At 42.5% G+C, this 17,049-nt stretch overlaps 1 protein-coding gene across 3 annotated transcripts in view; it reads right to left on the bottom strand.

Moving 5' to 3' along the window:
• The window catches only part of KAT2B (lysine acetyltransferase 2B), a 128,599-nt gene that overhangs the window by 43,660 nt on the left and 67,890 nt on the right, over positions 1-17,049 (bottom strand). For all 3 annotated transcript variants that reach the window (XM_056519961.1, XM_056519960.1, XM_056519962.1), the window contains exons 7-10: positions 14,793-14,899; positions 11,447-11,566; positions 9,272-9,408; positions 590-798 (exon numbers count right to left, since the gene is read on the bottom strand). In XM_056519961.1, the coding sequence (XP_056375936.1) occupies positions 590-798; positions 9,272-9,408; positions 11,447-11,566; positions 14,793-14,899 (573 nt within the window). The remainder of the gene's footprint in view (positions 1-589; positions 799-9,271; positions 9,409-11,446; positions 11,567-14,792; positions 14,900-17,049) is intronic.

Raw genomic sequence — 17,049 nt, 5'->3', positions numbered from 1 at the left:
GGCAATGAGTCCAGATCTAAATCCCATTGAACACCTGTGGAGAGATCTTAAAATTGCTGTTGGGAAAAGGTGCCCTTCCAATAAGAGAGACCTGGAGCAGTTTACAATGGAAGAGTGGTCCAACAATCCGGCTGAGAGGTGTAAGAAGCTTATTGATGGTTATAGGAAGCGACTGATTTCAGTTATTTTTTCCAAAGGGTGTGCAACCAAATATTAAGTTAAGGGTGCCAATACATTTGCCCAGCCCATTTTTGGAGTTTGGTGACATTATGTTAAATTTGCTTTTTATCCTCCCTTTTTTGGTTTAGTTCCAATACACCTAAAGAGAATAAACATGTGTATAGCAAAACATGTGTTACTGTAACCCTTTTCTGTGATAAATAATTCATTTTCTTGAAAAATTTCAGGGGTGCCATGAATGTAATAAACAATATCATAACTCAATCTCTTTTTTCATTTATATCTAAGCAGCACATAATGTATTGTTAAGTAAAGCAAAATATAGCCAAAGATCTCAGATGTTCTTGAACAATAAGACATCAAAAAATAAAACATATTTGTCAGTCTGTAACATGTATAATCAACTCACGGATCAAAGACAAGGCGAGTGATATACTCTTTAGGCATCCTAGGTAGTTGATGTGAGAAGACATTCTGTAAGCCAATGAGCCAGATCATGATCTTCTTGTTGGGTTTCTGGTTTAGAGAGTTCCCAACCACATGAAACTCAATTACTCCCCTGCGCTCCTCCAGCCTGGCCGCTTCATCTCTGGCAGAAATAGCAGATAAGAAGCTTGTCTTATGGAGAAGAAAAAAAAGGAAAAGCTGAAGAACAGAACTACCCAAAAGATTTGTGATAAAAATATGAAGTATTACTAATGCTCTAAAATGTTGAAATGTTCCGCTCAAACATGTTACAGATTTACCAATGTCATAATAAAGAATAAGCATTTAGAACAGTGGTTCTGAACCTGAGTTCGATCGAACCCCAGGGGTTCGGTGAGTCAGTCCCGGGGGTTCGGCGGGGGAGGTCACAACAGGACAGGCAAACCAAGCAATTGCTTAGGGCCCCGAGCAGAGCCGGTGTTTGCCCGTCCTGTAGCGACGGGGCAATTCCCCCCATCAGTATACACTCCCTGCGGCCCGCGTTAAGTTTAAAAGCACAGGGCCGCCGGGACATAGCGCACGCCGGGACCGGAGGATAGAGAAGGAGGAAGACGCACGCTGGCCAGCTTGGTAAGTGACCAGCAGCACGTCATCTTCGGTGCTCCGACCGCCGGTCCCGAGACCTACTGCTATAGCCGGAGCGGTGGTCGGAGCACTGAAGTGAGCAATACACAGACATACAGCCTCCAGCCATACAATATATATGGCTGAAAGCTGTATGTCTGTGGTGGAACACTGCCTACATCAGTGGTCTTCAACCTGTGGACCTCCAGATGTTGCAAAACTACAACTCCCAGCATGCCCGGACAGCCAACGGCTGTCCGGGCATTCTGGGAGTTGAAATTTTGCAACATCTGGAGGTCTGCAGGTTGAAGACCACTGGCCTAAATAATGTGGGGGAACACTGCCTGCCTAATGTGGGGGAACACTGCCTGCCTAATGTGGGGGAACACTGCCTGCCTAATGTGGGGGAACTCTGTCTGCCTAATGTGGGGGAACCCTGCCTGCCTACTGTGGGGGAACACTGCCTGCCTAATGTGGGGGAACACTGCCTGCCTAATGTGGGGGAACTCTGTCTGCCTAATGTGGGGGAACACTGTCTGCCTAATGTGGGGGAACACTGCCTGCCTAATGTGGGGGAACACTGCCTGCCTAATGTGGGGGAACTCTGTCTGCCTAATGTGGGGGAACACTGCCTGCCTAATGTGGGGGAACACTGCCTGCCTAATGTTGGGGAACACTGCCTGCCTAATGTGGGGGAACACTGCCTGCCTAATGTGGGGGAACACTGCCATTGTTGCGAAAATGACATGAGAGTGGCACTTGCCAAGGTAAAGCCGCGCATTTCTGAACTGGTCTCTGAAAGACAACAGCAGAAGTCTCACTGATATGCAGTAAATTTTGATTATGTTTTTGTGTGAAAATCATGTTTTCATGGTTTTGTTCTTTGTTCTTAATGGTTTTGTTCATTTTGTGCACCTATGTATAAATATTTACTTAAATATATACCTCCTATGCTTTGAATTTGAAAAAAACATATATTTTATTTTTCCAATTAAGAGGGGTTTGGTGAATGCGCATATGAAACTGGTGGGGTTCAGTACCTCCAACAAGGTTAACCCCTTCCCGCAGAATGTCATATATAAACGCCGGGTTGTGCAGTGCGTTCGCGCATCCCGGCGTTTATAAATGACATTCAGTTAACCCGGCGATGCGCAGCATCGCACGGGTTAACTGGCAGAAGTCCCGCTGTTTCCAGCAGGGGACAACTTCTGCTTCACCCCCAGGACCATCCATTGATGGTCCTGGTCAGCGATCACTGTGATTGGTCCCTGTGGACCAATCACAGTGATCTGGGGTGAAAGTTCAGATCCCCCGCACTGCCCGCCCCTGGAAGTCGGGCAGAACGGGGGACGAAGGCTGCAGGGGCTCGCGGGGACCTGCGGCATTCGGGGGGAACACGTGGGGACCGGCGGACTTACCTGATCCAGCGGCGGGACCGAGGAGCAGCGCGGGACCGGCCACGTGGACGAGCAGCGACGGGTAAGTATGTGGTCCTCAGAGGCAGCAGTGAAGATCTTCACTGCTGCTTCTAGGAGTCTGAAAACTACAACTCCCAGCATGCCTAGACAGCCTTTGGCTGTCTGGGCATGCTGGGAGTTGTAGTTTTGCAACATCTGGAGGGCCCCCGTTTGGAGACCATTGTATAATGGTCTCCAATCTGTGCTCTTCCAGCTGTTGCAAAACTACAACTCCCAGCATGCACTGACTGTCCAGGCATGCTGGGAGTTTTAGTTCAGCAACATCTGGCCCTTCAGATGTTGCCGAACTACAACTCCCAGCATGCCCTTCAGCTGTCTGGGCATGCTGGGAGTTGTAGTTTTGCAAAAACTGGAGACACACTGGTTGGGAAACATTGTTTCTAACTCAGTGTTTCCTAACCTGTGTGCCTCCAGCTGTTGCAAAACTATAACTCCCAGCATGCACTAACAGACCATGCATGCTGGGAGTTGTTGTTTTGCAACATCTGGAGGGCCCCAGTTTGGAGACCATTGTATAATGGTCTCCAATCTGTGCTCTTCCAGCTGTTGCAAAACTACAACTCCCAGTATGCACTGACTGTCCAGGCATGCTGGGAGTTTTAGTTCAGCAACATCTGGCCCTTCAGATGTTGCCGAACTACAACTCCCAGCATGCCCTTCAGCTGTCTGGGCATGCTGGGAGTTGTAGTTTTGCAACAACTGGAGACACACTGGTTGGAAAACATTGTCTGTTTCTAACTCAGTGTTTCCTAACCTGTGTGCCTCCAGCTGTTGCAAAACTATAACTCCAAGCATGCACTAACAGACCATGCATGCTGAGAGTTGTGGTTTTGCAACAGCTGGTGCACCCCCCCCCCCCCCCCCCTGTGAATGTACAGGGTACATTCACATGGGCGAGGCTTTTACAGTGGGTTTCTCGCATCTTGAGATGCAGCAAATTTTGCGCTGGGAAACTCGCTGTAATCCCCCGCCCATGTGACTGTACCCTAAAAACACTACACTACACTAACACAAAATAAAATAAAAAGTTAAAAACACTACATATACACATACCCCTACACAGCCCCCCTCCCCCAATAAGAACGTCCGGTACACCACTGTTTCCAAAGCAGAGCCTCCAGCTGTTGAAAAACAACAACTCCCAGTATTGCCGGACAGCCGTTGACTGTCCACACATGCTGGGAGTTTTGCAACAGCTGGAGGCACCCTGTTTGGGAATCACTGGCGTAGAATACCCCTATGTCCACCCCTATGCAAATCCCTAATTTAGGCCTCAAATGCGCACGGCGCTCTCACTTTGGAGCCCTGTCGTATTTCAAGGCAACAGTTTAGGGCGACATATGGGGTATCGCCGTACTCGGGAGAAATTGCGTTACAAGGTTTGGGGGGCTTTTTCTTCTTTAACCCTTCATGAAAAGGAAATGTTGGGGTCTACACCAGAATGTTAGTGTAAAAAAATTAAATTTTTTACACTAACATGCTGATGTTGCCCTATACTTTACATTTTCACAAGAGGTAAAAGGGAAAAAAGCCCCCCAAAATTTGTAACACAATTTCTCCCGACTACAGAGATACCCCATATGTGAGCGCAAAGTGCTTTGGGGGCGCACAACAAGGCGCAGAAGGGAGAGTGCGCCATGTACATTTGAGGTGATTTGCACAGGGGTGGCTGATTGTTACAGCGGTTTTCACAAACGCAAAAAAAAAAAAAAAACACATGTGACCCCATTTCGGAAACGACACCCCTCACGGAATGTAATGAGGGGTGCAGTGAGAATTTACCCCCCACAGGTGTCTGACGGATCTTTGGAACAGTGGTCCGTGAAAATGAAAACTTGTACAGCCCACTGTTCCAAAGATCTGTCAGACACCAGTGGGGGGCAAATGCTCACTGTACCCCTTGTTACGTTCCTCAAGGGGTCTCGTTTCCAAAATGGTATGCCATGTGTTTTTTTTTTGCTGTTCTGGCACCATAGGGGCTTCCTAAATGCGACATGCCCCCCGAGCAAAATTTGCTCTCAAAAAGCCAAATATGACTCCTTCTCTTCAGAGCATTGTAGTTCGCCCATAGTGCACTTCAGGTCAACTTATGGGGTACCTCCATACTCAGAAGAGAAGGGGTTACAAATATTGGGGGGTATTTCCTGCTATTAACCCTTGGAAAAATGTGAAATTTGGGGGGAAACACACATTTTAGTGAAAAAAAATATTTTTTTTTTTTACATATGCCAAAGTCGTGAAACATCTGTGGGGTATTAAGGCTCACTTTATTCCTTGTTATGTTCCTCAAGGGGTCTAGTTTCCAAAATGGTATGCCATGTGAGGGTTTTTTGCTGTTCTGGCACCATAGGGGCTTCCTAAATGCAACATGCCCCCCAAAAACCATTTCAGAAAAACGTACTCTCCAAAATCCCCTTGTCGCTCTTTCCCTTCTGAGCCCTCTACTGCGCCCGCCGAACAATTTACATAGACATATGAGGTATGTGCTTACTCGAGAGAAATTGGGCTACAAATATAATTATACATTTTCTCCTTTTACCCCTTGTAAAAATTAAAAAATTGGGTCTACAAGAACATGCGAGTGTAAAAAATGAAGATTGTGAATTTTCTCCTTCACTTTGCTTCTATTCCTGTGAAACACCTAAAGGGTTAAAATGATGACTGAATGTCATTTTGAATACTTTGGGGGGTGCAGTTTTTATAATGGGGTCTTTTGTGGGGTATTTCTAATATGAAGACCCTTCAAATCCACTTCAAACCTGAACTGGTCCCTGAAAAATAGTGAGTTTGAAAATTTTGTGAAAAATTGGAAAATTGCTGCTGAACTTTGAAGCCCTCTGGTGTCTTCCAAAAGTAAAAACTCGTCACTTTTATGATGCAAACATAAAGTAGACATATTGTATATGTGAATAAAAAATTTTTTTTATTTGTAATATACATTTTCCTTACAAGCAGAGAGCTTCAAAGTTAGAAAAATGCAAAATTTTCAAATTTTTCCTCAAATTTTAGGATTTTTCACAAGGAAAGGATGCAAGTTACCACAAAAATTTACTACCATGTTAAAGTAGAATATGTCACGAAAAAACAATCTCGGAATCAGAATGATAACTAAAAGCATTACAGAGTTATTAATGTTTAAAGTGACAGTGGTCAGATGTGCAAAAAACGCTCTGGTCCTTAAGGCCAATATGGGCTTGGTCCTGAAGGGGTTAAGAACCACTGCTTTAGAATATTTCTACTAGTGTATATCCTATAGTCAGAAGGCCCATGTGAAATGAACAGCTTTATCCTACTTATTACTGAATCATTACAGTTTTACAGTTTTTACTACTTGGCTGACAGGTTGCTTCTCCTTTGCTGATGTAGCTTTCCATTAATTATCTCTTTCAACATATGATTCTACTGTTACTTGCAGACACATATACAAGTAACAGTTTATACTGGTTTATTGTATTCACATGACTCCACGCTGATTTAAAATGTGCAGAGGAATTATCCTAACTATTAGGACATGATCATACACGTGTAACCATACATCATACAGTATATTCATAGAAGAAATGCAGAAAGCAGCACTCACTAACATGTGTAGGATAAAATCATAATGGGGGAGATTTATCAAAGCCTGTCCACAGGTAAAGTTGCTAGGTTGCCCATAGCAACCAATCAGATCGCTTCTTTCATTTTGCAGAGGCTTTTTCAAAAATGAAAGAAGCAAGCTGATTGGTTGCTATGGGCAACTCAGCATCTTTTCCTCTGGACAGGTTTTGATAAATCTCCCCCAATATCTTTATTAGAAAATCCTTAAAATATAACGATACCAATGCAGGGCAGAAGTAAAGCGGGAATGATAACTTATGTCTTGCTGTCTACTGATGGTTATCGATATATTTTAAGGATTTTATAATAAAGATATAAATATTTTATCCTGAGCGTATTAGTGAGTGCCGCTTTCTACATTTCTTCTATGGATATTTAATTTGGTACAAACAGTCGCATGTTCCACCATCTACACTTGTTAAAGCAGAATACCTCTGTATTAACCTATGCACCTGCTGGGACCCATATGTACTAGCCTAATCATCAGTCAAACAGGTAGCAGCCGGTTTCTACCCCACCTTTTAAGTGGGCACTGTCAGATATAAAAACTTTTGATATGTTGTAAAGCATTCAAACCCAACAGGTTTTGCAACTGCTTTCATTAGAACATTTTCAGTATTTCATACTGAAAAAGCCAGTCAAACAACTGCCCCCTTGCCTGCTTGGACACATACTAGTCCTGCTGTGTCCATGCATCATCACCTATGTCATGGACACACTTCATTGATTGACAGCTGTGAGTGCAGGGCTCACAGCTGGAGGAAAAATCCTCCCACTGTCAGCTTGTGTCCCGCTACTGTCAGTGAGGACAAGCTGGGAGTTGTAGTTTTGCTAATGCTAGGGGAGATGTAAGCAGACAGCATACTGAGGGAGGGGCGGAGATCTGCACAGTGAGGTCACGCCCCCTCCCTTTGAGAGGAATTCAGATTAGTGAGCTAAATAAAAAGTGTAATAAAAAATAAATAAAGGTGCTAGACACAAAAATTAGATGTACATGGTCAGGATTTGGTACTGAGTGATATATTAAAAAATAAAAAAAATTGTTGGATCTGACGGGTACGCTATAAATAAAAATACCTTTTATATAACTTCACAATGATCAGCCATATAAGAAAAAAATTTTGCATGTCAACTTGAGCTGGCAAAACAGCTATGATCTGTTAAGGCATGGGCTACATAAGACCTCTGAAGGTGTCCTGTGTTAACCAGCATCAAGATGTTAGTAGTTTTAGAGGGTTACTCCACCGGAAAACATCTTATCCCCTATCCAAAAGATAAGATGTCTAATCACGGGGGTTCCGCCGCTGAGGACCCCCGCAATCTCCGCTGCGGCACCCCAGTTATATGGTGCATGGAGCGAACTCAACTCCATGATGGATGACTGGCAACTACAGCCGCCATGCCCCCTCCATTCATACCTATGGGAGGAGGCTTGACGGCGTTGCCGTCACGCCCCCTCCTATAGACGTGAGTGGTGGGGGCGTGACATAATGTCATGAACGCGGAAGCTGGAAGCTTCCATGTTCTGGACACCGATGCTGCCGGCCCCCATGATCAAACATCTTATCCCCTATCCTTTGGATAGGGGATAAGATGTTTTCCAGCAGAGTACCCCTTTAAGTTGTGAAATGGGACTTGCTTTTTCAGCATATGTCTTAGATGCTATATCAAATGACATCTGGGGAATTTGGAGGCAAAGTCAACATCTTGAACTTTTTCTTAAACCATTTTTGAGCATTTTTACAGTGTGCCAGGAACATTATGTTAAATAGGGCTACTGCCATAAAGCGGATTAAGTAGATTGGTGTAATGACTGATTCTGTCCGAACACATCAGGCTAATGCTGTTTAGCCTTGTTGTTTATTCTGGTTGCTGTGGCTATGCCCTAGCTATCTGGGCTGGTCAGCTGACCATGCTGAAATCACACCTGTGTAGCTGGCTATTTAAACCTGCAGTGTGCTTCTAATCCTTGCCAATGAAAGAACTTGTCTTTTAGTAAATATAATTATTTGTCTCTGTAATCTTAATATTGATCTTGGCTCGGCTTTGACCTTTTTTCTGCTTTTGTGTATCAGTACCTCGCTATCTCCAGTTGCTGACTCGGCTAGTTTGACTCTGATTTGATTGTGTGTGTGTTTAGTTTAACTTTTGTTAGTTTTGTGTGCCTCCAGCTGTTCCCTGACTCTTTCTGTATTGTATTCTATTGTTTCCATTCTGTCTGTCCCTGCACGTATATAGGAAGGGACTATCCTTGTGGTTGTGGACCCATTGTTTTGGACACGTACGCAAGTATACAGGGACAGAGGGTGTGGGAAAGATTAGTGCTGCACTCAATCCCTGCTCAACGTGACAATTGGTGTGTACAATGGTAGGTGCTAAATGTCGAAGACCATATCCACATGAATGCCATGAGGATTTCCTAGCAGAACACTACCCACAGCACCACAATGTCTCCACCGGATTGCCTTCTTTTTATAGTGACATCTCTTTACCAGCCTGCCACATGATATTAAAGAAAATTTGATCCCAGTCAGCAATTTGTGCCACAGTAACTCTTATGAGATTGGACCAAAAGGACTGTCCTTAAATCCTCACACACATAACTGAACCTTGGATACACATGGTCCTGTCATCAGACCTCTTTTTGTAAGTACTAACCACTGAAAACAGGGAACACTTTACAAGCCCGAATTTTGGGGACACTCTGGTACATCTAGCCATTACATTATGACCCTTGTCAAAGTTTCTCTGAGTCTTACATTTTTCCTACCCCAACACACCAACTTCAAGAACTCACTGTTCAATTCCTCCTTAATATATATCACCCCTCGACAAATGCCATTGTAATGAGATAATACAAGTTAGCCACTTCACTAGTAAGTGATTTTAATGCTACAGCTGATCCATATATGTCTGTTTTATATTTGTTTTTTATTTTATTTTAAATGATTTAGTCCTTATACCTCTGGGCCCAGCATGGCAGCAGGATCTGTAATTGTTGACATGACCTCATTGATTAATTCAATAGGAATGTCTCCTACAACTCTTGGTTTCTTGGCTTCTTCCCCAGAATATGGTTCGCTGCTTTTCCTTTTATCACCTGTGACAATAAAAATGTAGTTAAAACATTGGCTTCATAACTTTAGGCTTAATTGAAACCTGTCATTATCATTATCAAAGTTAGTGGGGCCCAACTGTTTATCTTATGTTATGTACAGACATGGTGGATTTGTTGTCGAACTGCGAGGAGAATTCTGCAAAGAAAATATTTAGCATATTTAAAGGATAATGCAGCGATTTTACTTGGCACCACGGCAGCAACAGCTATCAGACTAGAACTCCTTTCAAAATATATGATTAATATTAACCACCTACAGAGTTCAAAAGAGGATGGTGGACAGGGAGGCTGCCCTTTTCAAGTTTGGGGACAAAAATGGGAAATTGCTGGCATACTTGGCTAGGGAGAGTAGACCTGTGGTTTTCATTTCTTGTATCAGGGGTGTGAATGGGGTGTTGGAGTCTGACCCGATAGTTATCAACAATGTGTTTCAGGATTTTTATAGTTGCTGTACTCCACCCAGGTTGCGGATGTTCCGGTTGGTCTGGTATCCTGAGGGAGTTGTCGCTTACCCCCTTGTCACATGCTCAGACAGATGCTTTAGATGCCCCATTTACTGTGGAGGAGGTTATGCACGCTATTGCTAATCTACCAATGGAGAAGACACCGGCTTGGATGGTATGGTTGGGGACTGTACAGGATGAACGAGGAGTGGCTGGTCCCCATTATGCTGAACCTGTTCAGTGCCGCTTCAGAGTCTGGGATGTTGCCGGATTCTATGCGGGAGGCCCTTATTGTAGTTTTGCCTAAGCCAGGTAAGGATCTCACTATGCCGGATTCCTATAGTCCTATTACCCTTCTCAAATTTGATATTACATTTCTGGCTAAAATTCTGGCTAATAGGTTTAGGAGAGTCATTGTGGCTGTTGTTCATCCTGAGCAGACAGGGTTTATGCCAGGTAGAGCCACAGATATCAACGTTAATTACAACTTAATATTCCTGCGGCTGAGGGGGATGTTTCTCCGGGTTATGTGGTTAGTTTAGATGTATACAAAGCCTTTGATTATGTTGAGTGCATTACCTTTGGTGACTGATATGTGTTCTGTGGATTGGGCCCAAGTTTAAAGTGTGGGTAAGGCTGGTGTATGATAGCCCTAAGGCCAGGATCCATACGAATTTAGAAGTCTCATTATCATTTCCATTGAGTAGGGGTACGTGCCAGGGGTGCCCGATGTTGCCCTTTTTGTTTGCTCTGACAGTAGAGACCCTGGTGGCAGCCATTAGATCTTCCCCTTTTATTTCTATTTGCAGGTGGCATAGGGGACCATTGGAGGAGAAGATATCCATGTATGCAGATGATACCCTGGTCTATTTAGCTCATGTAGATGGCTCCTTGAGGGTGTTGTTTGATCTCCTTGACCGGTTTGGTTCCTTTTCGGGCCTACGGGTCAACTGGTCGAAGTCGTCTTTGATGCCTCTGTCTGTGACGGCTGTTCTTCCTCCTTCTTTCTCCAATGGTCTTCTGGTGGTTACTCAGTTTAAGTATTTGGGAGGTTGAGGTTTCTGCATGTCTTGGGGACTACTTAGCACTGAATTTGGATCTGATTGTATCCTCGTTGGCTACCCGTTTGCAGGCACGGTCGTCTTTACCCTTATCGTTAGCGGGCAGGGAAAATGATTTATCAACCCAAGTTTCTTTATCTTTTTCATTTGTCTCCTGTGATCCCTCCTAAGAGATTTTTTGTGAAGCTGAGTGGTCTTCCGAGATCCTTCTTTTGGCAAGATAAACCTCCGCAACTGGGTCAGGCATTGCTGCAGGTAGCAAAGCAGCAGGGTGGTCTGGCTACTCCAAATTTATACAATTATTTCTTAGCGTCCCAGCTTGTATATGCAGCCTGGTGGAACGACTTGGATCTCTCTAATGTGTCTACGGCTCTGGCGGGTGCTCTTATGGGTTCGTGTGAATCTTTAACTAATGTCTTGTACAGATATACCCTGGAGAGTTGTTATTTTCATTTGTATTGTTTTGTTTATGCAAAATTTTAAATAAATACTTTCAAAGAAATATTAACCACCTACCTGAATTTGAGTCAAGTGCTGGCTTACTGGATGGACTTAAACTCCCACTGTTTGACTGGTCAAGTGATGATGGGCTGGTCACATAAGTAACTGTCCTGGCAACTGGTGGATTTATAATCACTACGATTGTAAAACAAATCAGACAATACTTCAAATGATCCCAGAGAATATAACAATATTAAACAATAATCCCCTAATTTGTAAAACATATAGGCAGAAAAAATATCATATAGCTTAGCATTGTTTTAGCATTTGCAATTTACCATTTAAAGAAATTCTCTCACCAGGTTTATATTTCCCTGAGGGCAGCATAAAGAAATAACAGTACTGTGTAACCTACTTATTTCCTGCAGAAATTTTCATACAATGACTATTTATCAGCTGCAGTGTGACCTGAGCATTATGTGATTATTCATGAGTTGCCGCTACCTCTACCTTCCTGTTGCTCTACTGAACATAGGCAGAAAGCTGACAATCAGTAGACAGGGGCAGGGGAAGCTGGCGGCTCATGAAAACCATGGACTAAAGAGCGCGCATATTATTGAAACTACTCCTATGCTCGGCTTGTGCTGCGGCTGATAAATAGTGACTGTATGAACACTACTGCAAGAAACAAATAGTGCTGAAATTGGTCTCATAAACCTACTGAAAGATTCCCTTTAGGCTATATCCTTAACCCCCAGTATTATCCTGATGGAAGAAAAAAATATTCATTCCAATGATCATATTACTTTTTTCTTATTCTTACATCTATATAGGTCTATGAGACGAAAAGAGTTGTAGTTATTAAAGCAACCAAACCATCTATTTATATTATGGGGAATGCAATAAATAAAGATCCCGTAGAGATTGATGTTTTTTAATGCTATTTTTTAAACATAAATTTTCTATTATGAAACAGTTTTCACACACAATAAAACATTTTTTGGAATAAGCGCATCGGTTTTTGATGCAATTTTTATATTTCTCATTTCCTTTAAAGGGGTTATCCAGGAAAAAACTTTTTTTTATATATCAACTGGCTCCAGAAAGTTAAACAGATTTGTAAATTACTTCTATTAAAAAATCGAATTCCTTACAATAATTATTAGCTGCTGAAATTGAGTTGTTGTTTTCTGTCTGGCAACAGTGCTCTCTGCTGACATCTCTGCTTTATTGACTACTGAGGAAAGGGTTACATTAAATAACCCTGAAACGCGTCTAGTCCACTTGGGCATGATCACTGGCATATCTATTTTATATATTGTGCATATCCACCAAGGCTGGTTCATCGCTTTCAAACCACTTCCAGTCCGACATCAGTCCGGTCCACCATTGCCAACTGCCTCCAGTGCAACGAACTCGGCTCCAGCAGCAGCTGACGTCACACGCCGACAACACGAGGTGAGCTCCTCGTATCCAGTGTATGGCCCTGATTACATCTAACCAGCGGTGAGGACTTTCCATCTCTAGCGCCTGCCAGCGCCAACGTCCTCCCGGCGATCTGCAATCACCGGTGCCTGCCAGCGCCAATCGCCTCCGCTCTTACCAGGACCTTACTGGACTTTACCAACACCATCTGGGACGTTGCACAGAGGGCGCAGTGTACCGGCACCATCCACACACTGTGAAAGCAGCGCTTTTTGCCCAGGCTGCTGCCTAAAGGACCGGTAACATTCATTTGAAAACTGTCATAAATTGTTGAACATATTGTGCAGTGGGTGCGTAGATATTAGCGGTTAAATACCAGCTGCACTCACTATATGCCAGTGATATTATCATGCCATAACATTATCTTAATTTTTGGTATTATTGTCATTTTATATTTTTCATGTACATTATTACCTAAAGGTTGTTTTTATTGTATATGCTCTTCTCACATGGGCCCTGTGAGAAGTAACTAACTACAGTCTATTTATCCTATCTTATTAAACTGTTTATACTATTATCATTGAAGCACGATCCAGACAATCATTCATTTAATATTTCTCATTTAATTATCCATACAATTATCCATACCATCATTTACTCACTTAGAAGGTCCGGGCAACTTTTTAACTTTCTGAAGCCAGTTGATACATAAAAAAAAAGTTTTTTCCTGGATAACCCATTTAAATCATTCTGACTTTGGTTCAAAAACAAGACAGAAAAACTGCTACAAAAATCTATAGCATTTAAAAAAAAAAACAACAACACTGGGGGATATATTCAATAATTGCTGTTATTTTTGTTACAGCAATATCAATCACCCTTTTTTATTCTCCTTACATTCAAAGGTCCCTTGTGCTGCTGCTGAGAGTTCATTTTCGGACACGTGCAGTGCTCGTAAAAAATTAATTTAAAAAATGATATATAAGTATATTTATTATTATTGTTTGCCAATAACTAGCAAAGAGCTGGTGTGAATTTTTTTAACGTAAAAAGGACTCTCAAACATGAAATTTACATAACCACACCCACTTTTGCAAAACTGGCATGACTATTGTAAAGCTTGGATTATTCTCATGTAAAACACTTTGAATATCTAATGAAAAATTCGGGTGTGAAACACAAAGTTTTTGATGCGAAGAGTTTCAAATATGTCCCCCACTGTGTGTGAAATGACACTACAGGATATTTGATTATTAGTTTATCTTTCAAAAGGTCACACTAACAATACTGATCTCTTATTTACTGCATAGGGGATAAATGTAGGATTGCAGTGGGTCTAAGGCTAGGTTCAGACTACGGAATTTCCACCGGAATTTTCGCTTTGAAATTTCCGGCAGATATTCTGCTTACTATAATGCATAGTGTAGTGAATGGTTTTCCATTCACCAATTCACACTTCTGAATTTGTGAAGCGGAAAATCCGGATGAAAAATCCGCTAGAAAATTTCCGCCTGAAGAAAGGGGTTGCTCTTTCTTCAGGTGGAAATCCTAGCGGAACACATATCAGTCTATAGGAGACTGCAGTGTCCGTGCGGTCCTAGAGCCGACTAATTCAGTCGGCGCAGGCGGAACTCGGAATCTCCGGGCGGAAATTTTCTGGAGATTCCGTAGTCTGAACCTAGCCTAAGTCTCCAGTTAGAAAGGTGTAGCTGTCACACTGTACTGTAGCTTAATTTGCTGCCTATGGGACTGTAGAAGATTGCCAAGCACAACGTTCAGCTATAAGTGTCGGTGGTGGGACAACCCATAAATGTGAAGAAATAGCAATAGCTTATGTATCCTTATTATATGTAAGGTGTCAGTTTGGCAAGATGGCCTCGTAGTCATGTCTAAGGAATAAAGCTGCAAAGATATTTAACAAATCATCACATCAAATGGGGATAAAACTAAAGTCGACACGGAAACTTCGACTCTCTAATTTATGCAATGTAAATACCTGCTTGAATTCCAAGCTCATTTGCTCGAGAGGATGTAGATAAAAAATCTTCGTCCCATATAGGTGAATCATGACTGTAAATCTCTTCTTCCAACATAGACAAGAATCTGTATGAAAGGCAGAACATATTTCAATGACAGTAAATATTGGGAAAATATTGTGAGTAGTAGGTGTTGTTATCGTGAAATATACTGGAACAACCACTACTCAGACCACTACTCAGCTGAGAAGCAAAAGGACGCAGGTGCTCAGTAAATAAGACTGCTTAGGCTACGTTCACACGCCAGACTTTCTGCATGGAATTCTGCATGAATTTATAACTAATACAATTCATTGGGATTCCACTGTCCCATTCACACAACAGAATTTGTGCTGCAAAATTTCCATTGCAGGAATTCCATTGAAGTGAATTGGCTTTAAAGGGGTTGTGCGCTGCCCTGAATTTCGGAGCTCCGCTCACAGCGTCCGGAAGTTCATTACTCCGAACGCTGTGTGCGGGCTTCCGTGTTTGCGGCCACCGGGGGTGACGTCACACCAGGCCCCCCGTGTCATCACGCCCGCCCCCCTCTACCAAAGTCTATGGGAAGGGGGCGTGACAGCGGTCGTGCCCCCTTCCCATAGACTTTCATTGAGGGGGTGGGCGAGACGTCACGAGGGGGCGGGTGAGACGTCACGAGGGGCCAGGCGTGACGTCACGCCCGGAGGCCGCGAACACGGGAGCCCGCACACAACGTTCGGAGTAATGAACTTCCGGACGCTGTGAGCGGAGCTCTGAAAGTCAGGGCAGCGCACAACCCCTTTAAATTCATGCAGAATTCCACGCAAAAATTCTGCTGTGTGAACATAGCCTTAGTGGTTAGTTCTATGGACGTCATAAAATTGCTTGCTCTTGGTTGCAACATTGATTACTTCCAAGATGCCTTCCGAAAAACTATTTTGGGCCACAATATTGAAACTATGGAATCTAGGAGAATACGGCTCTTGTTCTCACATAGTTACAGGCCGTAAAATTAAGTGTCAGGGCCGTTTCCTGGTCATACTTTAATACGTGGTTTGGGATTTAACCCCTTAAGGACCAAGCCCATTTTAACCTTAAGGACCAGGCCAATTTTATTTTTGCGTTTTAGTTTTTTCCTCCTCTCCTTCTAAAATCCATAACTCTTTTATATTTAAGACCCATATAAGGGCTTGTTTTTTGCGTGATCAATTGAACTTTGTAATGAAACCTCTCATTTTACCATAAAATGTACGGCAAACCCCCCAAAAAAAATTTTAGGGACGAAATTTAAATGAAAACCACAATTTTGCACATTTTGGAGGGTTTTGTTTTCACACTATACACTAAAAACACACTAAAAAAAATCTAAAACTTTTTGTACAAAGTCAGTAATCTAAAATCGCCCTTTTTTGACCACCTCTAACTTTTTCACTATTCCATATATAGAGAGGTATGAGGGCTCATTTTTTGAGCCGTCATCTGTACTTTTATCGATACCACATTTGCATATATAAAACTTTTAGATCATTTTTTATTATTATTTTTTTTATAAAATGTGACAAAAAAGCATCATTTTTGGACTTTTTTTATTCACCATACGGGATAATTAAAATTATATTTTGATAGTATCGACATTTACGCACGCGGCAATACCAAATATGTTTATTTAAAAAAAATTAAGCTTTTTGGGGGTAAAATGGGGAAAACGGAGGGGAGGGGATTTTTCACTTTTTTTTGCTTTTTATTTTTACATTTTTCAACTTTTTTTTACACTTTTTAGGGAACTATCTATAGCAATCCTTTGATTGCTAATACTGTTCAGTGCTATGTATAGGACATAGCACTGATCAGTATTATCGGTCATCTTCTGCTCTGGTCTGCTCGATATCAGACCAGAGCAGAAGACTGCGGGAGACGGCCGGCGGGTCCCCGGCTGCTACTAGCAGCTGGAACCTGCCGTGTATGACGCGAGCACCGTTCCGATGCTCGCGGTCATACACACGACATAAATGTACGTCCTGGTGCGGGAAGTCCTGCCAAACCAGGACGTACATTTATGTCCGTGGTCGTTAAAGGGGTACTTTTTTTTTTTATCAACTGGTGCCAGAAAGTTAAACAGATTTGTAAATGACTTCTATTAAAAAAAATCCTAATCCTTCCAGTACCTATTAGCTGCTGAATACTACAGAGGAAATTCTTTTCTTTTTGGAACTAGAGCTCTCTGCTGAATCACAAGCACAGTGCTCTCTGCTGACATCC

Source organism: Hyla sarda, chromosome 5 (genome assembly GCF_029499605.1).
Source record: "Hyla sarda isolate aHylSar1 chromosome 5, aHylSar1.hap1, whole genome shotgun sequence".
In the NCBI taxonomy this organism is placed as follows: domain Eukaryota; kingdom Metazoa; phylum Chordata; class Amphibia; order Anura; family Hylidae; genus Hyla; species Hyla sarda.
This window is presented reverse-complemented; position numbering and strand designations above follow the sequence as displayed.